The 24213-nt window shown below is 42.3% G+C and overlaps 1 protein-coding gene across 1 annotated transcript in view; it reads left to right on the plus strand.

The window, feature by feature from the left end:
• Positions 1-1237: 1237 nt before the first annotated feature.
• Positions 1238-24213, plus strand: part of cfap54 (cilia and flagella associated 54) — a 450427-nt gene continuing 427451 nt past the window's right edge. Inside the window, exons 1-3 of the mRNA XM_072562407.1 lie at positions 1238-1500; positions 16327-16432; positions 19442-19585. Of these exons, the coding sequence (XP_072418508.1) occupies positions 1367-1500; positions 16327-16432; positions 19442-19585 (384 nt within the window). The 5' untranslated portion in view covers positions 1238-1366. The remainder of the gene's footprint in view (positions 1501-16326; positions 16433-19441; positions 19586-24213) is intronic.

Below are 24213 nucleotides of genomic sequence, written 5' to 3' on the forward strand. Positions count from 1 at the left end.
TTTGTATTCCATGTGCTTGCACTTCTGTTTGCAAAACTAAATTCCAAAACACTTTTGATACAATGTACATCACATCAACAGCATTATACTTATCGACTGTTACCATTTCATTGGCTGGACTGGAGTTGCTGGGTTTACCTGAGCTCCCTTCTTTGAACAAGGTGTAACATTTACAATTCTGTGGAAGGGTCACTTACTGGACCTGAAATGTTAACTCTGATTTCTCTCCACAGATGTTGCCAGATCTGCTGAGCTTTTCCAGCAATTTCTGGTTTAGTTTCTAGCATCCGCAGTTCTTTTGCTTTTTAACATCCGTCCTTGCATTTCAACCCTGAGTCTACTAAAGACTGGGAAATACAGCTGTTGAATTTTAAAATTGGTGGTGCAGATATTTGTAGTGAAGCCTGGAGTGAGATTTGAACTTAGAACCAGAACTGTGACAAAGTGGAACATTTTTTTTGTCTCCTTTTATTTTAAACTTACCCTTCTTAGTGCCAAAGTTACACATTTTTGACAGGAAATAATTTTCTCTGTTTAAACACAGTGCATTAGTGAATCATAAGTTAAAGAAATAATTACCAATACAAGTCCTCTAAGCAAGTATTTATCTTTTTTTTGTGAAATGGAAATAACCGTTTGATTATCGGTGTCCCTTGTACAGGTTTACTTAGTTTACCTAGTACAAGCACAGAAAATGCTGGAAAAATTCAGCACGTCTCGCAACATCTGTGGAGAGAAAATATTAGTTTCCATTCCAATTTCTTTAGAATTGGTTTACCTGGACCCAGCTATCCTAATCGTTGTGGAGACTCCACAATCTCCTGATGAAGGAGCTAGTGCTTCCAGATCAACCCGTTGGACGATAATCTGGTGTTGTGTGATTTTTAACTTTGTCCACTCCAGTCCAACACCAGTTCCTCGAATGATGGCTAATTGACAACGCTCTCGCTCATGGGCGGGATCAATTACTGTCAATCACCCCAAGGCTTAACATTAGGAGCAATGAGCAGGCCGAATTCTGTCAATCATTCTACCGTGTTCGTCCTGTGTGGCGTTTCTGTCACTATGGAGACGATGGGCGGGTCGGACGGTGTCAATCACCACAGCGTTTGGCGCTGAATGGGCGAGCTGTCACCAGGGAGGCGGTGGATGGGTGCGGCTGCTGTCAATCACCTTATGGATGAGCCCTGAGAGGACGAGCTGTCACCATGGGAATGGTGGGCGGGGGCAAACACTGGCCATCACTCCAACGGTTGTGTGGAGAGAACTCTGGACGGTTTGGTTGAGGATGGTTTCTTAAGCAACGGGTTGTTCCCCGCTAAGTGCGGGGCTTGATTGGGGCGAAGGAGTCCACTGTCCCGGAGCAATGGAGCCATTGCCTGCTAGCTTTTATGGGAAGTTCGACGAGAAAAATCCCGTTGTAGCTTCACTCGAACAAAAGCTGAACCACTTTATGAAAGATATGGAGAGAGTGACCTCCTACCGCTCGTACACAAGAGGGTAAGGCCTGGAAACACACTTCTCGTTTTTTACAGAGCTGACTCTTTTCCCTCCCTGTCCCCATTTACCCCCTTCACTCTTCCTCTTCCCCCTCCCCATTTCCCCATCCCCCTTTCCCCTTGCCCCTTTCCTCCCTCCCCCGCCCTGTTTCTTCCCTACCCCCTTTCCCCGTTTTCTCCCCACCCCTCCCCCCCCACCCTTGCCATCTTGTCAGGCCATGTTTCAGTAAAGAAATCAAGGGATTTGGGAAAAGGTACAAAAGTGGAGTTGAATATTATCTTATTGGTCATGGTTACAAGGACATCAAAACTTGGAACTTAACATTGAGAAATATTTAACCTTTCAGAAAGATGGGAGGGGTAGGTGGGGTGGCATTGTTAATAAGAGATGCAATGAGGACAGTTGTGAGAGATGATCGAGGCTCTGATGATATGGAGTCCACTTGGGTGGAGGTTAAAAAAAGACAATGTAGAGAAGACACTGGTATTACAGACCGCTCCACAGAAGTCATATTCAGGAGAGGCTTTACGTCAAATAGGAACATGTTTTTATTAAAAGACCAAAAATTATGGGTGACTTTAATTTTCAAGTTGATTGGATTAATCCAATTGGAAGGGGTAGCTGCAGCAACAAATTCACAGAGTGCATTTGGGAAAGTTTCCTTGATCAGTTTGCCATGCAGGCAATAAGGGGACAAGCTATCTTACATCTGTTAATGAAGCAGTTTTAATCAATGACCTCAGAGTAAAAGTTCCCCGAATGATCAGAGCACGATAGAATTTAATATTGGGTTTGAGTGGGAAACGTGGATCAGAAACAATTGTGTTTAACTCAGATAAGCAGGATTGACATTAAGCAAGCAATGGCAGACATTTAAAGGAGTAATTCAGCAAAAATATATTCAGTTAAGGAGTAAACATTCTGAGAGGGATGAACCAACTATGACTGACCAAGAAGTTAAGGAGAATATTAATTGAGAGAGCAAGCATATAAGGAGACAAAAGTCAGCTTCAAAGACTAGGATAAGTTGATAATGCAGAAAAAGCAGACTAGAGAGTGAGAAATTACAAGGGTGAACTAGTGAGGATAATAAAAACTGACAAGAGCTTCTTTAAATATATAAAAAGGAAGAGGAAGGTCAAAGTGAACATAGGCCCCTTGAGAAATGAATTGGGGGTGGTGATGATTATGGGGAACAAGGAAAAGGCAGAAGAATTATGTGAGTATTTTGAACATTCTTTATAGTGGAAGATACTTTTGAGCATCCCATTACTACTTTTGAATACGGGGGAGGAGGTAAGTGCCATCACCATCATTAGAGAAGTAGTATTAGACAAACTAATGGGGCTAAAGGCAGATAAGTCTCCTGGCCCTGATGGCTTGCATCCTATGATGGTAAAAGAGGTAGCTATGAAAATGATGGATGCATTGGTTGTAACTTTACGAACATTTTTGGATTCTGGAAAATTAAAAAGGTTTGGAAAACTACTGATAAGACTATTCAAAAAAGAGAGGTAAAATTTGGGTAACTATAGACCAATTAGCACAATATCTATTGCTAGAAAAGTATGAGAATCATTTATGTGGAAGTATTATAATCTAATCAAGCAGAGTCAGCATGATTTCATAAAAAGGAAATTGTATCTTTTTATTAGAGATTTTTAAGCAAATCATAACTGGAGTTGATAGAGAAGAATCAGTGCAGATCTTGTATTTGGATTTCCAAAAGGTGTTCAACAAGGTACCTCACAAAAGGTTGTCATAAGAGACCATAGTGTTAGAGGTTATGAAAAGTGAATTTGTTAGAACATAGAACTTTACAGCGCAGTACACGCCCTTTGCCCTTCGATGTTGCGCCTCCCTGTGAAACCATTCTGAAGCTCACCTAACAGACACTCTTCCATTCTCGCCCATATTCCTATCCAATGACCATTTAAATGCTTCTAAAGTTGGCGGGTCTACAACTGTTGCAGGCAGTGCGTTCCACGCCACCACTACTCTGAGTAACGAAACTGCCTCTGACATCTATCCTTTATCTTTCTGCCCTCAATTTGAAGCTATGCCTCCTCGTGCTTTCCATCACCATCCTAGGAAAAAGGCTCACTGTCCACCTGATCTAACCATCTGATTATCTTTTAAATGTCTCAATTAAGTTGCTCCTCAACCTGCTTCTCTCTCATGAAAACAGCTTCAAGTCCCTCAACCTTTCCTTATAAGACCTTCCCTCCATACCAGGCAACATCCTAGTAAATCTACTCTGAACTCTTTCCAAAGCTTCCACATCCTTCCTATAATGCGGTGACCAGAACTGCACACAATGCTCCAAATGCGGCTAAACCAGAGTTTTGTATAGCTGCAGCATGACCTCATGGATCTGAAACTCAATCTCTCTACTAATAAACGCTAACGCATCATTGCCTTCTTGACAACCCTATCAACCCGGGTGGCAACTGTGAAGGATCGATGCACATGGATCTCTCTGCTCATCTACACTACCAAGAATCTTACATTTGCCCAGTACTCTGCATTCCTGCTACTGCTTCCAAAGTGAATCATCTCAAACCTTTCCACATTGTACTACATTTGTCACCTCTCAACCCAACTCTGCAGCTTATCTAAGTCCCTCTTACAACACCCTTTGGCACTATCTACAACTGTACTGACCTTAGTGTGGTCCGCAAATTTACTAACCCATCCTTCTGTGCCCTCAGCCAAGTCGTTTATACAAATGACAAACAGTAGTGGACCCAAAACAGATTCTTGCAGTACACCTCTAGTAACTGAACTCAAGGATAAACATTTCCCATGAACCATCACCCTCTGTCTTCTTTCAGCTAGCCAATTTCTGATCCAAATCACTAAATCGCCTTCAATCCCCTGCCTCTGTATTTTGTGCAGTAGCCTACCATGAGGAACCTTATCAAATGTCTTGCTGAAATCCATATGCACCACATCAACGGCTTTACCCTCCTCTACCTGTTTAGTCACTTTCTCAAAGAACTCAATGAGGTTTGTGAGGCACGACCTATCCTTCACAAAACCATGTTGACTATCCTGAATCAAATTATTCCGATCGAGATGATTTTAAATCCTATCTCTTATAACCTTTTCCAACACTTTACCCACAACTGAAGTAAGGCTGACTGGTCTGTAATTACCAGGGATGTCTCTACTCCCCTTCTTAAACAAGGGAACAACATTTGCTAACCTCCAGTCTTCTGCCACTATTCCTGTAGACAATGATGACATAAAGATCAAAACCAAAGGCTCGGCAATCTCCTTCCTGGCTTCCCAGAGTCTCCTAGGATAAATCCCATCTGGTGCAGGGGATTTATCTATTTTCACACTTTCCAGAATTTCTAACACCTCCTCCTTGTGAACATCAATTCCATCTAATCTAGTAGCCTGTTTTGCAGTATTCATCTTGATAACATAAATATAAATACTGACAAAAAATATTCATTTAGCTCTTCCCCTATCTTCTCTGACTCCACTCGAAACTGTCTGCTACGGTCCTTGACTGGCTCTAACCTTACTCTAGTCATCCTTTTATCCCTTATACCTATATATCTATAGAAAGCTTTAGGGTTTTCCCTGATCCTATCCGCCAACAGCTTCTCATGTCCCCGCCTCACTCATCTTAGCTCTCTCTTTAGGTCTTTCCTGGCTACCTTATAATTCTCAATTGCCCAAACTGAGCCTTCACATCTCGTCCTAACATAAGCCGCCTTCTTCCTCTTGACAAGAGATTCAACCTCCTTAGTAAACCACGGCTCCTGTGCTTGACAACTTTCTCCATATCTGACAGGTACATACTTACCAAGGACACGCAGTAGCTGTTCCTTGATTAAACTCCACATTTCTATTGTGCCTATGCCTTGCAGTTTCCTTCCTCATCCTATGCATCCTAAATTTGTCTAATCACATCGTAATTGCCTTTCCCCCAGCTCTAGTGCTTGCCCTCCGGTGTATACCCATCCCTTTCCATTGCTAAAGTAAACATAACTGAATTTTGGTCACTATCACCAAAGTGCTCACCTATCTCCAAATCTAACACCTGATCCGGTTCATTACCCAATACCAAATCTAATGTGGCCTCTCCTCTTGTTGACCTGTCCACATACTGTGTCAGAAAACCCTCCTGCACAAAATGGATAAATGCTTAATGAGCAAGAGCCCACAAATGGGGATAAGGGTTCTTTTTCAGGGTGACAATCTGTCACAAGCAGAGTTTCACAGTGATCAGTGCTGGGACAGCAGGTGTTTGTAAAAAACATTAATACTTGCAGAAAGTTAAAAATCACACAATATCAGGTTATAGTCCAACAAGTTTATTTGGAAGCATAAGTTTTTGGAGTGCTGCTCCTTCATCAGGTGGTTGTGATGTATGAGATCGTAAGACACAGAATTTAGAGCAGAGGTTTCCAATGTGATGCAATTGAAATGATATATTGAAAAATACCTGGATTGTTTGTTAAGTTGCTCATCTTTTAGAATGACCATGCTGGTTTTAGTTCTTTCATATATAAATTCCAGAACTTTCTTAAAGTTACATTCTCAAGTGAATTTAGCAATAGATGCCATGTCGGCTCAAATAATGCATTGAAGGTGTGAGGCTACAGTCTGGCTGTCTGTGTTTCAATGTTCAGACTGATTCCATTTCTTTAAAAAAAGGATTTACAGAATCTTACATGGATTCATGCAGTTTTTGAGCAAAATAAAATGTAATTCTGTAAGTACAAATTCACCCCACAAACCTATGTGTATGTCCGTCCATGTGAATGTATGTGTACACATAGAGGAATGTGAATGTCTGTGAGAGAGTGTGTGTATGTATGTGTGTGTAAAGGGGTATAAGTCTGTGAGAGGGTGCGTGTGTGGGAGATGTATATGCGAGCGTATGAGAGAGAGCTTGTGTATGTTAGAGGGTCTGCATGAGTATGGGTCTGTCAGTGTGTGTGTGTGTGTGTGTGTGTATACGCACGCACGCACGTGTGCTTGTCTGCGTGTGTGAGAGTGCTGTGTTGTGCAGTGTACTGTATTTTGCTCAAAAACTGCATGAATTCATGAAAGATTGTGTAAAATCCCTTTTTTTTTCGAAAGAGCATCAGTGTGAACATTGGGACATAGACAGACTTTAGCCTCACACCTTCAATGCATCTGAGCTGACATGGCACCTATTCTTAAAGTTCACTTGAGAATGTAACTTTAAAAAAAATAGTTCTGCATATGAAAGAATAGTTTACATATGAAAGAACTGAAACCAGCATGGTCATTCTGAAAGGTGAGAGACTTAACAAACAATCCAGGTATTTTTCAATATATAATTTCAGTTGCAGCACACTGTAAACTTTTGCAATAAATTCTGTGTCTATGATTTTATACTCCACAACCACCTGATTAAGGAGCAGCACTCCAAAAACTAGTGCTTCTAAGTAACCCTGTTGGACTACAACCTGGTATTGTGATTGTTAACCTTGTACACCCCAGTCCAACACTGGCACCTCCAAATCACACTTGCAGAAAGTAAACAAACATACTATAGGCAAATTTGCAGGTGATACAAATAGGTGGAAAGGCAGGTTGTGAGAAGGATATCAACAGTTTTTAGAGAGATATTGATAGGGTAAGTAAGTGAGCAAAAAAGTTAGCAAATGGAGTATAGTGTAGGAGAATGTAAAATTGTTCACTTTGAAGATAGAACAGGTTATTATTTAAATAGGAGAAAACAGCAGAAAGTGGCAACGTAAAGGGACTTGGGGGTACTTATTCAAAAAACACAGGAAGTTACTTCACAGGTGCAGCAGGTAATCAGGAAAGTTAAAGGAGTGTTCACCCTTATTTCAAGGGGGTTGGAGTACAAGAATTGGGAGGTCTTACTGTAACTGAAAAAGGAGCTGGTGAGACCACATCTGGAGTACTGTGAGCAGTTTTGGTCCCCTCATTTAAGGAAAAGTTTTATTTCATTGAGAAGATTCACCAGGATGATCTCTGGTACGGAGGAATGGTCTTACCAAGAACAAAGAGCAAAGAAAATTTTCAGCCCAGGAACAGGCCCTTCGGCCCTCCAAGCCTGAGCCGATCCAAATCGACTGTTTAAACCTGTCGCTCAATTCCTAAGCATCTGTATCCCTTTGTTCCCCAACTACTCATGCATCTGTCCAGACACATCTTAAATGAATCTACCGTGCCTGCCTCTACCACCTCTGCTGGCAATGCGTTCCAGACACCCACCACCCTCTGCTTAAAGTACTTGCCACATGTATCCCCCTTAAACTTTTTGATTCTCACCTTGAAAATGTGACCTCTCGTTATTGGATCCTTCACCCTGGAAAAAAGCTTATTGCTATCTACCCTGTCTATACCCTTCATGATTTTGAGAACCTCAATCAAGTCCCCCCTCAATGTCCTTTTCTCTAATGAAAACAAACCTAACCTACTCAATCTCTCTTCATAGCAAGCACCTTCCATACCAGGCAACCTCTTCTTAAGCCTTCTCTGCGCCCTCTCCAAAGCGTCCACATCCTTTTGGTAATGTGACCAGAACTGTACACAGTATTCTAAATGCGTCCGAACCAATGTCTTGTACAATTTTAACATGACCTGCCAGCTCTTATACTCAATACCCTGTCCAATGAAGGCAAGCATACCATATGCCTTCTTGACCACTCTATCCACCTGTGCAACAACCTTCAGGTTACAATGGACCTGCACTCCCACATCTCTCTGCTCATCAACTTTTCCCAAGGCCCTTCCATTCACTGTAAAATTCGCTCTAGAATTAGACTTGCCAAAATGCATCACTTCACATTTGTCTGGATTGAACTCCATCTACCACTTCTCCACCCAACTCGCCAGTCTATCTATATTCTCCTGTATTCTTTGACAGTCCCTTATACTTTCTGCTACTCCACCAATCTTCGTGTCATCTCAAATTTGCTGATCATACCAACAGTGCCCTCTTCCAGATCATTTATGTATTTCACAAACAACAGTGGCCCCAGCACTGATCCCTGTGGAACATCACTGGTCACCTTTCTCCATTTCAAGAAACTCCCTTCAACTCCTACTCTCTGTCTCCTGTTGCTCAACCAGTTCCTTATCCACCTAGCTAGAATACCCTGCACACCATGTGACTTCACTTTTTCCATTAGTTTACCATGGGGAACCTTCTTAAACACCTTACTAAAGTCCATGTATATGACATCAACAGCCCTTCCTTCATCTGTCAACTTGGTCACTTCCTCAAAGAACCCTATTAAGTTGGTCAGGCACAATCTCCCCTGCACAAAACCACGTTGCCTGTCACTGATAAGCCCATTTTTTTCTCAATATAAATAGATCCTATCCCTCAGTACCTTCTCCAGCAACTTTCCCAGCACTGACGTCAGGCTTACTGGTCCATAGTTACCTGGAATATCTGTCCTTCTTGTCCAGGGGTACAACATGAGCAACCTCCCATTCCTCCGACACCCCATGTGTGTTTAAGGATGTCACAAAGATATCTGTCAGGGTCCCAGCTATTTCCCCTCTCGCATCCCTCAGCAACCTGGGATAGATCCCATCTGGTCCTGGGGATTTGTTCATCTTAATAACCTCTAGCATACCCAACACCTTATTATGTCAACGTGATCCAGACTAATCAAACTTCTATCTCTAATCTCAACATTCATCATGTTCCTCTCCTCCGTGAACATGCTAAGTAATCATTCAGAATCTTACCCGTTCTCTCCGGTTTGACACACAGCCTTCCTTCATTATCCTTTAGTCGCCAATCCTTTCTTTAGTTACCCGCTTGCTTCTTATAAAATGCTTTGGGATTCTCCTTAATTCTGCTCGCTAAAGCTATTTCATGACCACTTATAGCCCACTTGATTCCTCATTTAAGACTGGTCCTACTCTTCTGATATTCCTCTGTTCTTAGCTGCCTGGACCTTATATATGCGCTTCCCTTTTTCTCTTGGCTAGTTTGTACGATTTCTCCTGTCATCCACGGTTCATGAATCTTGCATTTACTTACCTTAGCCTTCAATGGGACATGCCTATCATGCATTATCTTTAACCTATCTCTGAAAGCCTCCCACATATCAAATGTGGACTTCCCTTCAAATAGTTGTGTCCGATCCACATTTTCCAACTCCTGCCTAGTTTTGATATAATTGGCCTTGGCCCAGTTTAATACTCTTCCCTTAGGACCACTCTCATCTTTGTCTACAAGTATTCTAAAACTTACAGAATTGTGGTCACTGTTCCCAAAGAAATCCCCCACCGCAACTTCTACCAACTGGCCTGGCTCATTCCCCAATACCAGGTCCAATATGGCCCCTTCCCTCGTCGGACTATTGACATACTGCTCTAGAAAACTCTCCTGGACACTTCTTACAAATTCTACTCCATCCAGACCTCTGACGCTAAGTGTATCCCAGTTAATGTTGGGAAAATTAAAATCTCCCATCACCACTACTCTCTTACCTCTACATCTTTCCATAACCTGTTTACCTATTTGTTCTTCTACCTTACGCTCACTGTTGGGAGGCCTGTAATACAGCCCAACAACGTTACTGCACCCTTCTTATTTTTCAGCTCCACCCATAATGCCTCATTACTCAAGCTCTCCATAGTGTCCTCCTTTAGCACAGCTGTGCTATCATCCCTGACCACAATGCAACTCCACCCCTTCTTTCACTTCCCTCCCTGTCCTGTCTGAAGCGTCTATATCCTGGAACATTTAGTTGCCAATCATGCCCTTCCTTCAACCAAGTCTCTGTGATTGCAATAACATTATACTCCCAGGCACCAATCCAAGCCCTAAGTTCATCTGCCTTACACACTATGCTCCTTGCAGTAAAGTGGATGCACTTCAGGCCACCAGTTATTTTGTGTTCATCTGCTCTCCGCCTACTCTTCCTCTCATTAATGCTATCTTCATGATTCTTACAGTCTCCAGTTTCCACCTCGCTGTCTACTAGTCTTCTCCTCTGGTTCCCAGCCCCCTGCTACATTACTTTAAAACCTCCCCAACAGCAGTAGCAAAAACTCCCCCCAGGACATTGGTTCCAGTCCGGTTCAGATGTCCATTTTGATTGGCAACTAAATGTTCCAGGATATAGACGCTTCAGACAGGACAGGGAGGGAAGTGAAAGATGGGGTGGAGTTGCATTGTGGTCAGGGATGATATCACGGCTGTGCTAAAGGAGGACACTATGGAGAGCTTGAGTAATGAGGCATTATGGGTGGAGCTGAAAAATAAGAAGGGTGCAGTAATGTTGTTGGGCTGTATTACAGGCCTCCCAACAGTGAGCGCAAGGTAGAAGAACAAATAGATAAACAGGTTATGGAAAGATGTAGAGGTAAGAGAGTAGTGGTGATGGGAGATTTTAATTTTCTTCTCTAGAATGTCCCAATGTTCTACAAATCTGAGCCCTTCCCTCCTACACCATCCCTCAAGCCACGTGTTCATCCTGCTTATTTTTTCAGTTCTATGCTGACTAGCTTGTGGCACAGGCAATAATCCCGAGATTGCTACCTTTGAGGTCCTCCTCTTTAACTTTTCTCCTTGCTCCCTGAATTCTTCTTTCAGGACCTCATCTCGTTTTTTATTTATATCATTTGTGCCTCTGTGCACCAAGACAACTGGCTGTTCACCCTTCCCTTTCAGAATGGTCTGCAGCCGATCGGTGACATCCCTGACTCGAGCACTTGGGAGGCAACATATCATCTGAGAGTCCTGTTTTTGGCCACAGAACCACCTATCTACTCCCCTCATAATAGAATCCCCTATGACTATAGCCCTACGAGTCTTTTTCCTGCCCTTCTGAACAGCAGTGCCCGCCATGGTGCCATGATCTTGGCACATGCTGCCCTCCCTTGGAGAGCCATCTCCCCCAACAGTATCCAAAACGGTATACCTGTTTTGGAGGGAGTTGACCGCAGGGGACACCTGCACTGCCTTCCTACTCTTTTTCTGGATCTTGGTCACCCATTCACTGTCTCCCTCAGCAAGTCTAACCTGCGGTGTGACCAGTTCACTAAACGTGCTATCCACGACCTCCTCAGCATTGCGGATGCTCCAGAGCCGTCGTGCGGTCAAACAAGAGCTGCAGCTGGATACACTTCTTGCAAGTGTAAGAGTTAGGAATGTCAGCTACGCCACGGAACTCCCACATCACGCAAGAGGTACATGCCACGGGTCAAACCAAACCATCCACCTAAATATAGGAAAATAAAAGAACAAGAAAAAATAAAAGCCTGACCTTAGAGTCTTTTTTCTTCTGGTTAGAGGAGGAGGGGCGGAAGGGAGATACTACTTGTGTAGTATCTCTGGTTTAGCCGCTGCCCAAATATATACTAAGTCCTTACCTTCCCGGCACCCTCAGGGTCTCCACATCACCTCCACTGTGTTTCCTGCTGCTCCTGGACAGGAAAATGGCTGTGGGTTTCGAAGGTAAGAATATAAACAGTTTCCTTACCTTCCTGGCACCCTCGTGATTTCCACATCACCTCTGCTGTGTCTCCCGCTGCTCCTGGACAGGAAAAAAGGAATCTTCTTAGCAAAGATTAAACAGTTTGGTACTCGACTCATCGGAGGTTAGAAGAACAGACGTGATCTCATTGAAACATTATAGGATTCTTGATGGGCTAGATAGGCAAATACTGAGAGGATGTTTTCCTTCATGAGACAGTCTTGGACCTGAGGGCACAGTCTCAGAATTAATGGACAGCAATCGAAGGTTGAGATGAAGAGGAATTTCATAGTGGATCTAACTTGGCTTCCCTGAGAATCCTGGACCACATTTGCGATTTGATTTGCTCTGTAGAGTGTTCAAAGTCAATTTGTCTGCTACCCATATTTACCTCATTAATTCTCAGTGGATGTTAGAATATAAGTTATAAGGAAAGCTCCAAGTTCAAGTCCCCTCTGTTACGGAAGTGTGTCTCAACATGTTCAAACCGGTTTATACAAAACATTTACAAAACATATGCTGCATGCTTGTAGTAGACTGTATTACTGCTCTAAATTTGCTTACCGTTAGAGTCCTACAGCTATAGTCCTATAGAATCTATAGAAACAAACCCTTCAGTCCAACTTGTCCATGCCGAACAAGATATCTAAAATTAGTCTCATCCCATTTGCCAGTCCTGGGCAAATTACTCTGAACGTTTACTATTAATATACCTATCCAGATGCCTTTTAAATGTTGTAATTGTACCAGCCTCCACCACTTCCTCTGGCAGCTCATTCCATATATGTATCACCCTCTGTGTGAAAATGTTGCCCCTTAGGTCCTTTTTTAAAAATCTTTCCCATCTCATTCTAAACCTATGCCCTCCAGTTCTGAACTTACCTACCCCAGGGAAAAGACATTTTCTATTTATCCTATCCATGCCCCTCATGATTTTATAAACCTCTGTAAGATCACCTCTCAGCCTGTGATGCTTCAGGGAAAACATTCCCATCCTATTCAGCCTCTTCCTTGAGCTTAAACTCTCTGACCTTGGCAACATCCTTGTTAATCTTTTCTGAACCCTTTCAAATTTCACAACATTCTTCCTATAAGAGGGGGACCAGCATTGGTTCAACCACTTTTGAAATACTGTATGCAATATTTTGTACAGCCGCAACATGATCTCCCAACTCCTAACTCAATTGTCTGACCAATAAAAGAAAGCATACGAATGCCTTCTTCACTATCCTATCTACCTGCGATTCCACTTTCAAGGAACTGTGACCCTGCACTCCAAGGTCTCTTTGTTCAGCAACACTCCCCAGGACCTTACCATTAAGTCCTGCCCTGATTTGCCTTTCCAAAATGCAGCACCTCACATTTATCTAAATTAAACTCCATTTGCCACTCCTCGGCCTATTGGCCCACCTGATCAAGATCTTGTTGTACTCTGAGCTAACCTTCCTCGCTGTCCACTCCACCACCATTTTGATGTCATTACTAACTATACCTCATGTGATGTGGAGGTGGCAGTGTTAGACTGGGGTGGACAAAGTTTAAAAATCACACAACACCAGATTATAGTCAAAGAGATTTATTTGAAAGTATGAGCTTTCTGAGTGCTGCTCATTTGTCAGGTAGCTAATGGCGCATAGATCATAGGACACAGAATTTGTAGTAAAAAATCAAAGTATCATATAACTGGGACAATGTATTTAGTAAACCTAGTTTGGAGTTAAGTGTTTAATCACTTAGAATGGGGTGTAGATTTCGATTGATAAATATGTAAATCCCAGCACTTCTTTCAAGTCACAGTCTGGAGATAACTTAAGGTTTCACACAAAAAAACAATGTGACATCAGACAATGCAGTAAAGGTCTGAGGTTAGAGTCTGTCTGTACTCCAATCTTGAACCAGACTGGTTCTATTTTCAAAATAGTAATTTATAAAATATCACACGGACTGCCTACATTTTGTGCTTTTTGAACAAAATAGCATGTATCTGCAAGTAAAAATCTGCAATTGCAAATTTGCCCCATAGACTGTTGTGTGTATGTGTGTTTGATTGATAGAATGTGTATGCAAGTGTGAAGGAATATATGTGTGAGAGAGTGTATAGTGTAGTGAGGTCACCTATCGTGTGCCATGAGCTCAATATCCCAGTTGAGGTCATCCTCATAGGTACCACACTTGGCTATCAGCCTCTGCTCGGTGACTCTGCATTGTTGCGTATCCAGAAGTCTGCCTTGGAGGAAGGTCACCCAAAGATCCGAGGCCGAATGTCTTTGACCGCTGAAATGTTCCCTGCTGGAATATTCCTGTCTGGCAATTGTTGCGCGGTGTCCATTCATCCATTGTCGCAGCACCTGCTTGGTCTTGCCAATTAATCATACCATGGGACATCCTTGCCAGAGATAGACAATGTTGGCCGAGTCAGATGAGTACTTGCTGTCCCCATGTGTGATGGTATTATCTATGTTGACACTCTGACACGTTTCGCAGTGGTTGCTATTTCAGGGTTGTGTGGTGCTGTGGTCAGTGTTTTCCTGAAGGCTGGGTAGTTTGCGTCAAACAGTGGTTGGCTTAAGGTTTGGCGGTTGTTTAAAGGTGAGAAGTGGAGGAGTATGGAAGACTTTTTCGAGGTGCTGATTCTCATCGACACTGTTGCAGGCTGCGAAGAACGTGACTTTTTTTTCTCCACTTTTGGGAAGTGGAGAACGAAGAGTACCCTATCGACCGTATCCCGTGTCTTGTCTCCTGAGGAGGTCTTTCCAGTTTCTTGTTGTGGCACATCAGAACTGGCGATTGATCAGTGGAACATCATATCTTCTTCTTATGGAGGCGTCCTTCAGCATTTTCAGGTGTTCGTCCTGTTCCTCCTCATCTGAACAGATCTTGTGTATACATGGGGCTTGTCTGTAGGGAATGAATGTTTAGGGTGGATGCCGAGGCATGGTATATTGGCAAGACCAAGCAGACGCTACAACGATGGATGAATGGAGACATGTGCAACAATCGCCAGACAAGGGATGTTCCCTGCCACTGGGGAACACTTTCACAGTCGAGGACATTTGACTTTGGATCTTCGGGTGAACATCCTGCAAGGTGGACTTTGGGATATGCAACAATGTAGAATTGTCGAACAGAAACTGATAGCCAAGTTCAGTACCAATGAGGATGGCCTCAACCCGGGATCTTGAGTTCATGTCACACAACAGGTGATCCCATTACACTATACACTCTCTCACACATACATGCGCACTCACACACTCTTACACGCTATCACACTCACTCATACACACCCTCTCAGACACTCTCACTAGCGCTCACCCTCTCACAGGCATATACTCCGTCATACTTGCACACACTCTATCAAGCACACGTGCGCACATTCTCTCTCCCTCACATTCACACATGCCACCCATATAAGTCTGTGGATGAATTTGCATTTATGTTTAAAAAGCACACAATGTGTAGGCAGTCAGTCCATGTGACATTTTATAAATTCCTACTTTGGAAATAGAACCAGTCTGATTCAAGGTTTGGCCACAGACAGACAGTCTCTACCTCAGACTGATTGGATTGTCTGAGCTGAGATGGCACCTTGTTTTTTTCATAAAACCTTAAGTTATCTCAGGACTGTGACTGACTTGAAATAAGTTCTGGGATTTGCATATTAATCTTTCGAAGCCTGCATCCCCATTCTTAGTGAGTATACACTGAACAGCAATCGAGGTTTGTTTAATACTTCGCATCAGTTGTCTGACACTTTGATCTTGCACTATAAATCCTGTGTCCTATGATCCTGCCCCTGACGAAGGAGCATAAGTCCGAAAGCTTGTAGTTCCATGCAAACCTGTTGGACTGTAACCTGGTGTTGTGTGATTTTTAATTTAAAGAATGATTTAGATGTGAAGATAGGAGATATAAAGATAAAAATAGTCCACAGTAGTCTAAGCAACTGACTTCTTCTCCAGCTGTTGGTAAACAGGTCTTCTATTTCTAGTATTTAAAATATCTTTTAAAATTTAAAATATCATTTAAAATATCTTTGGGGAGGTGACGAGAAGTAAATTGACAATCTCTCGACCTCATCACATCAAAGCACGATTCTGTGAAGGGTCAATCATCAAAATTAAATTTATGTGCCCTTGTTAGGTTATCTCCCACTCCCTAAACTGATTTTGTCAGATACTTGGTCTTGAGTCTCAGTGTGTGACCCCACAGTGTATCAACTTGTGTTTTAAATGTGTAACTTCATGCAATATTTTTAATGTTCATTGCACAATATTATTGATCGTTATCAGTGAGTTAAGATATCTGTTTGCCCCACCCCTGGTATAAGAGATGACTTATTAGCATTCCTCTATTTCTATTCAAGAGCCAGTGAATTATTTTGCATTTGGAATGAGTATGAAAAACTGTTGCCAGTTCATTATTACCAAGAAAAGCTATTGAAGATTGGAACTTTTTTACTACAACTGAAGGTACTTCATAATAAATTAATGTTTTGATAGAACCAGCACTAAGTTTTTGGAATAAAATATTAATGTTGAAATTGTGTCGCACTGTGTTAAATTAATATTTATTTATATTGGATCATTTGTATGTCAGCTTGGCTCCATCCTGCTCACTATGTCAGGAACTTTTGGGTAAAAATCCAATTCAGATATGACATTTAATTGGTCTGGCATCTCTGCTCATGTGGATGTAATAGATTTAGTGGCATTGTGTCAAGAAGGAATAATGAGCTCACCTGATCTAGCCAACATTCTTTCGCTCATACTATCAACAACTGATAAGTCAGTCATTCATATCAAATTGTTGTTTTGCATTCCCAACAGTGTTACCCCACTAATACTGGATTAATAAGCATTGTCAGTTCAATTTACTTGAATCTCAAACTGCTTTTTTTAATAGACAAACTAACTTCCAGTTATGCGGGCAATTATTGAACACAATATAGCATGCAGTTTTCTGGGCTCAATGGTTCTGGTGATGTGTCATCTGGCCGTTAGCTTACTCCACTCTTAAAGCTGCACAGCTCTTAAAGTGATCGCACACTTCATCTTTATCAAAGATAACATTTTATGAACTATGAGTGAAAAAGCATTGAATGGAGAGTTGCAAAGGATATTTTATGCAGAAACAGGATTTGTGCAATTTAGGCATCTGTACAGTATATTGGTGGTTTGGCAATTCTTCTGGACCTCGGGAAGGCATAACCTTCTGGAGATTTAAACTTCAAATTGATTGTTCTTAATCTGTTGGTGTGCTGGTCTCTTGTGAGTTGTGTTGTTACAGTGTTGGTTGTTTTCATGATGGTCTTTCGTATCTCCATTATTCAGGTGTATCTTTGTTTTTATTTGATGCATAGTTAGAATACTGTACACTTTCCTGAATTGGCTTATATGTTGCTCGATTAGGTGTTGGGAGTTTGTAGTTTGACCTCTCCTATGCACTGAATAAGTCATGCACCTGCATATTGTTATGAAGTTAAAGGCGTTTACTGTACTTTTGAGAGACCGAATGCTGTTCTGAACTGTGAGTTGACAAGCACCTGTGATGACTAACTAGCACTTTCAGAGTGTACTGGAAAATTGAAAATATGTAATATTTGGCTGTGAAATGGATTCCTGAGTTGGTTGCTGTTTTGACGACAATTCGAATTTGACCAATCAGTTAAAATTATGTCCCAGAATGTTAAAATCCAATCGAGTTTGAATTTATTGTTTTTGCCAGATTTATTTGGATGATCCAATGACTTTTCTCAGATTCATTTTCCTGTATTTTTGCCCATAACCCTTGAGGGGTGACCTAATAGAAGTTAGTATAATTGTGAGAAGTATAAGGCTTTTTCCCCAGAGTGGAGGGGGCACAGGTTCAAGGTGCAGTGTGGGGGTGTGATGTTTTAAGAGATGTGAGGCAAATTTTTCTCAAGGTGGTGAGTGTCTGGAATGCGCTGCCGGAAGAAGTGGTAGAAGCAGACACAATAGCAGCATTCACACAGCACCTGGACAAATACGTGAGTAGGACAGGAGAGATACAGATCCTGTAAGTGAAGACTGTTTTGGTTTATTTTGGAAGGCCACAACGTGTCAGCACAGGCTTGGGGGGCCAAAAGGCCTGTTCCTGAGCTGTAGTGTTCTTTGTGATCATGCTTAATTCCTCTCCTGGATTCTTCTGAAGAATTATTATACTGGACTTAAAATGTTAATTCTGGTTCTCTCCCCATTGATATTGCCAGACCTACTATTTCCCCAGCAATCTTTAACTTTTATTTCTCTTTCTATTTGGCTGGCTCCCCAAACTATGAGCTATAAATTGTTAAGTCCTTGCAATATCACACTTCCAGTTCTGACCCTCGCCTAGACTGCCATGCTATCCACTTTACAAAGTTAGCAAGTTTTGAGAAGATTTGTAGCTTAGGTTGAGATTCTGGATGTAAGTTTTCTCACTGAGCTGGAAGGTTCATTTTCAGATGTTTCATCATCATACTAGATAACATCATCAATGAGCCTCTGGCGAAACACTGGTGGTATGGCCCACTTTTTATTTGGTTAGGTTTCCTTGGGTTGGTGATGTTATTTCCTGTGGTGATGTCATTTCCTTTTTTTTCTTTAAGGGTTGGTAAATGAGATCCAAGTCAATGTGTTTGTTGATAGTGTTCCGGTTGGAGTGCCATGCTTCTCGGAATTTTAGATTAGATTAGATTACTTACAGTGTGAAAACAAGCCCTTTGGCCCAACAAGTCCACACCGACCCACCGAAGCATAACCCACCCATTCCCGTACATTTGCCCCTTTACCTAACACTACGGGCAATTTAGAATGGCCAATTCACCTGACCTGCGCATCTTTGGACTGTGGGAGGAAACCGGAGCACCCAGAGGAAACCCACGCAGACACTGGGAGAATGTGCAAACTCCACACAGTCAGTCGCCTGAGTCGGGAATTGAACCCGGGTCTCTGGCGCTGTGAGGCAGCAGTGCTAACTACTGTACCACAGTGCCACCCACATTTTTTTTCTCTTTTCTTAAAGGATGGCCAGAATGAGGGTAGGGTTGATTAGGGATAGTGGAAGGAACTTACACCTGGAGTTGGAGGATTTAGATTAGATTAGATTACGATTCTCGCGCTTGTCTCTTTGCAAAGTGACATTCAAATTTCGTTAGGTTAAAATCCTGGCCATCATCGTGGTTTACTGTTTTGAAATAGCATTGAGCAACGCCAGAGATGGGGTTGTAAGAAGTATTGGGAAAATGCATGTTAATAAAGGAGTCTGTTTTTGTGGCTCATACACTTTTTTTCTTCTGATCTGTTGATGACTATACTCTTATCCCCAAGAAACCCACACCAAATAAGAATCTCTCAGCCGTAGTGATTGACATGGAAATGATTTCTTTTCACACTAAGTAAAATATGTTTCTTATAAGCATTTTGACATACATGTGTTAGTAATGTGGTATTTGAATAAGTGTCGGTATTCCATTTCAGTTCTATAAATTGGCTTCGTGGCAATGTTTTGGACGATGTCTTCAACAGTTTGGTTCTTTCAGGATTGATGACATTACAGATGTAAATACATTTAAGACCACCTTTTTACCAAGTCCGTTTGAAATCGGTAGTGCCAGCTTAACGGTATGTACAGATATGTATCTACCATAAGATGAAGTACCAAAATGTAGTTCTTTAATGCTTGTTATTACTGAATGCCTAAATCATTTGTGTTTTTAAACTTTGTTTCTATATTTCCTGCAGTTTTTCTTATTACAGTTAGACCTAAACTGATAGTTTTTAACAATCCTCAAGCGCTCACTATTTTTCTTTAAGCACCCTTAAGTGTCTCAGCAGTCCCAGCTTAATCAATGCATTGCTTTGTGTGTTTCCGAATCACTTGAACACTGTATCTGTGTGATATTATAAACTAAAGATGATAATCAAAGCTTAGAAGCATTGCAATTATGTTTGTTTTTCTAAACTTAAGTGAACTGTCCACAAGCATTCCAAAGCTGGTTTTTCTATTTTCGTATCCAAGCAATATGGAAACATTGAGTACAGTTGGTTCTGATATAGTGCAATAGAACTGTTATTGTGCAATCTTGCATTAAGAAAATTGCACAGTAGCCGCGCCATTTAAAGTAATGGGGCCAGAACAACATTATAGCCAATACAGGTAAGGAAATCATGTTCTACAAATAACAGTTAGATTAGATTACTTAGTGTGGAAACAGGCCCTTCAGCCCAACAAGTCCACACCGACCCGCCGAAGCGCAACCCACCCATAACCCTACATTTATCCCTTACCTAACACTACAGACAATTTAGCATGGCCAATTCACCTGACCTGCACATCTTTGGACTGTGGGAGGAAACCGGAGCACCCGGAGGAAACCCACGCAGACATGGGGAGAATGTGCAAACTCCACACAGTCAGTTGCCTGAGGCGGGAAATGAACCCGGGTCTCTGGCGCTGTGAGGCAGCAGTGCTAACCACTGGATTAGTGGTGCTGGAAGAGCACAGCAGTTCAGGCAGCATCCAACGAGCAGCGAAATCGACGTTTCGGGCAGCTTCAACAGCTTCCTCATTTCCCCTTCCCCCACCTCATCCTAGTTTCAAACTTCCAGCTCAGTAACTGTCTCCTTGACTTGTCCGGACTTGTCCGACCTGCCTATCTTCTTTTCCACCTATCCACTCCACCCTCTCCTCCTGGACCTATCACCTTCATCTCCTCCCCCACTCACCCATTGTACTCTATGCTACTCTCTCCCCACTCCCACCCTCCTCTAGTTTATCTCTCCACGCTTCAGGCTCACTGCCTTTATTCCTGATGAAGGGCTTTTGCCCGAAACGTCGATTTCGCTGCTCGTTGCATGCTGCCTGAACTGCTGTGCTCTTCCAGCACCACTAATCCAGTATTTGGTTTTCAGCATCTGCAGTCATTGTTTTTACCACTGTGCCACCGTGCCGCCCACAATCTAAATTCTTCAATCGCATTAAAGCCAATTCACATTGAAAAAACATGCATAATAACAGAACCGACTGTATCACAATGGCCTAGTTTTCCTTCAAAAATCCATTTAAACGTAGGAATAGACGTAGGCCATTCAGCCCTTGAAGACTGTTCTGATGTTCTATGATCATGGCTGACTTGTGGCTTAACTCGATACACTTACCGATATCCCTTATTACCTTTGCTTTACGAAGATTTATTTGTAACAGTTTTAACAGTAATAACTTTGTCTGGCATCCATTGCCATTTTGAGTCATAGAGATGTACAACACGGAAACTGGATCCTTTGGTCCAGGCCGACCAGATATCTTAACCTCATGTAGTTCCAATTGTCAGCACTTGGCCCATATCCCTCTAAACCCTTCCATACACGTAGCTGTGTGTGGAAAAAGTTGCCCTTTGGGTCCCTTTTAAATTTTTTCCCTCTCACCCTAAACCGATGCCCTCTAGTTCTAGACTTCCCTACCTCAGGGAAAAGATCTTGTCTATTTATCCTATCCATGCTCCTCACACTCCAGAGAAAACAGCATGGCCTATTCAGCCTCTCCCTGTAGCTCAATTCCTCCAACCCTGGCAACATCCTATATATATCATTTCTGAACCCTTTCAAGTTTCATAACATCCTCCCAATAGGAGGAAGACCAAAATTTCACAAATATTCCAAAAGTGGCCTAACCAATGCCCTATACAGCTGTAACATGACCTCCCAACTCCTATGCTTAATTCTGTGTCCAATAAAGGAAAACATAGCAAATGTTCCTTCACTATCCTATATATCTGCGACTCCATTTTCAAGGAACTGTGAATCTGCAATCTAAAATCTCCTTGTTCAGCAACACTCCCTAGGACCTTACCATTAAGTGTATAAGTCCTGCTCTGATTTGCCTTTCCAAAGTGCAGCACCTCACATTTATTTAAATTCCACTCCTCAGCCCATTGGCCCATCTGATCAAGATCCTGTTGTATTCTGAGGTAACCTTCTTTGCTGACTGCCACACCTCCAATTTTGGTGTCATCTGCAAACTTACTAACTGTACCTCCTGTGTTCACATCCAAATCATTTATATAAATGACTAAACACAGTGGACCCAGTGGATCCTTGTGGCACTCCACTGGTCACAGACCTCCATCTGAAAAGCAATCCTGCACCACCACCCTCTGTCTTCTACCTTTTGAGCCAGTTCTGTATCCAAATGGCTAGTTTTCCTTGTATTCCATGAGATCTAACCTTGCTAACCAGTGCCTCATGACAAACTTTGTCAAACGCCTTACTGAAGTCCATATTGGTCATGTCCACTGCTCTGTCATCATCGGTTCTCTTTGTTACTACTTCAAATAACTCAATCAAGTTTGTGAGACATGACTAATCAGTCCTTGCCTTTCCAAATACATGCAAATCCTGTCCCTCAGGATTCCCTCCAACAACTTGCCCACCACTTATGTCAGGCTCACTGGCCTATAGTTCCCTGGCTTGTCCTTACCATCCTTCTTAAACAGTGGCACCACGTTAGCCAACCTCCAGTCTTCCACAACCTCACCTGTGACTATCGATGATACAAATATTTCAGCAAGGGGCCCAGCAATCAATCCCCGAGCTTCCCACAGAGTTCTAGGATAGACCTGATCAGGCCCTGGAATTCCATCTCAAATAGTATTGTGGATCTATCAAGAAATGTCTAAAAGCACTGAATACTGCTAAGAAGTGGAACTTGGAAACACTCCAAAAATAGTACTGATAATTTATACTTCTGAAGTAGCCACATCTTTAGTCAAGCTGTTCCAGTCACCTGTAACAATATCTACTTGACTCTATAGAACATTGTCCATGTCCATTGTCTATTATCTTGTATGGTCAGAGTACTGAGTACAGGAGTTGGGAGGTCATGTTGTGGCTGTACAGGACATTGGTTAGTTCACTTTTGAAATATTGTGTGCAATTCTGGTCTCCTTCCTATCGGAAAGATGTTGTGAAACTTGAAAGAGTTCAGAAAGGATTTACAAGGCTGTTGCCAGGGTTGGAGGATTTGTGTTATAGGTAAAGGTTGAACAGCCTAGGGCTGTTTTCCCTGGAGCGTTGGAGGCTGAGGGGTGACCTTATAGAGGTTTATAAAATCATGAGGGGCATGGATAGGATAAATAGACAAAGCCTCTTCCCTGGGGTGAGGGAGTCCAGAACTAGAGGGCATAATTTTAGGGTGAGAGGGGAAAGATATAAAAGAGACCTAAGGGGCAACTTTTTCACACAGAGGGTGGCACGTGTATGGAATGAGCTGCCAGAGAAAGTGGTGGAGGCTGGTACAATTACAGCATTTAAAAGGCACCTGAATCTGAGTAAGAAGGGTTTGAGAGATGTGGGCCTGGTGCTGGCATGTGGGACTGGATTGGGATATTGGGTTGGGATATTTGGTTGGCATGGACGAGTTGGACCGAAGGGTCTGTTTCTGTGCTGTACATCTCAATGACTCTATGACTAATCCAACTTGGCCAAATGCTGACCTATCAGACTACTTTGAATCACCAGCAAAGTGATGGGAGGTGTTGTTGACAATGCTGTGAAGGGACACTTAATCAACAATAACCTGGTCATTTCTGCTCAGTTTGGGTTCTGCCAAGATCACTCTGGTCCTTAACAAATTATAACACTGATTCAAATGTGGAAAAATGAGCAGAACTCAAGAGAAATGGCTACACTTGACTGAGTGTGGCATCCAGGAGGCCTAGCAAAACTGGAGTGAATGGGATTCAAGGGAAAAACACTGTGCTGCAAAGAGTCATTCTTCGGACTAAAAGATGGTTGAGTTCAGTCATCTCAGACTTGGATCATCAGTACTCCAGTTCCTCTGGGTAGTGCTCCATGCCCAACCATCTTCAGTTTCTTCATCAGTGATCAGGAGACCTTTCTTGCAATGGCTGATTTGTCAGCTCTAAAACGTTTTTTTTTCTATCTCCCTGAGTACATGACCCCATTACCAAATAGCAATGTGTTGTTTCCAGGATTGTCAGTGACTTGTCCTACCACCTTCCCTAATTGGACAAACAGGACTGCCCTGGAGGACCTACTGTTTCAGCCTATTCCTGTCCCAGATAACTTATTTCTTCTTGTTTAGACTCAACATTTTCTTTGACTTCTTTTTTTATTCTTTTGATGCTATGTACCAGTTCCACAATTTCCAATTTCCTGGCCTTAGCCACATTCTCTTCACTGTGCAGTCCTCCTATGTGTAATCTAGATGGGCATTGTTCAGGCCTCTTTTC

Source organism: Chiloscyllium punctatum, chromosome 44 (genome assembly GCF_047496795.1).
Source record: "Chiloscyllium punctatum isolate Juve2018m chromosome 44, sChiPun1.3, whole genome shotgun sequence".
Lineage (NCBI taxonomy): Eukaryota > Metazoa > Chordata > Chondrichthyes > Orectolobiformes > Hemiscylliidae > Chiloscyllium > Chiloscyllium punctatum.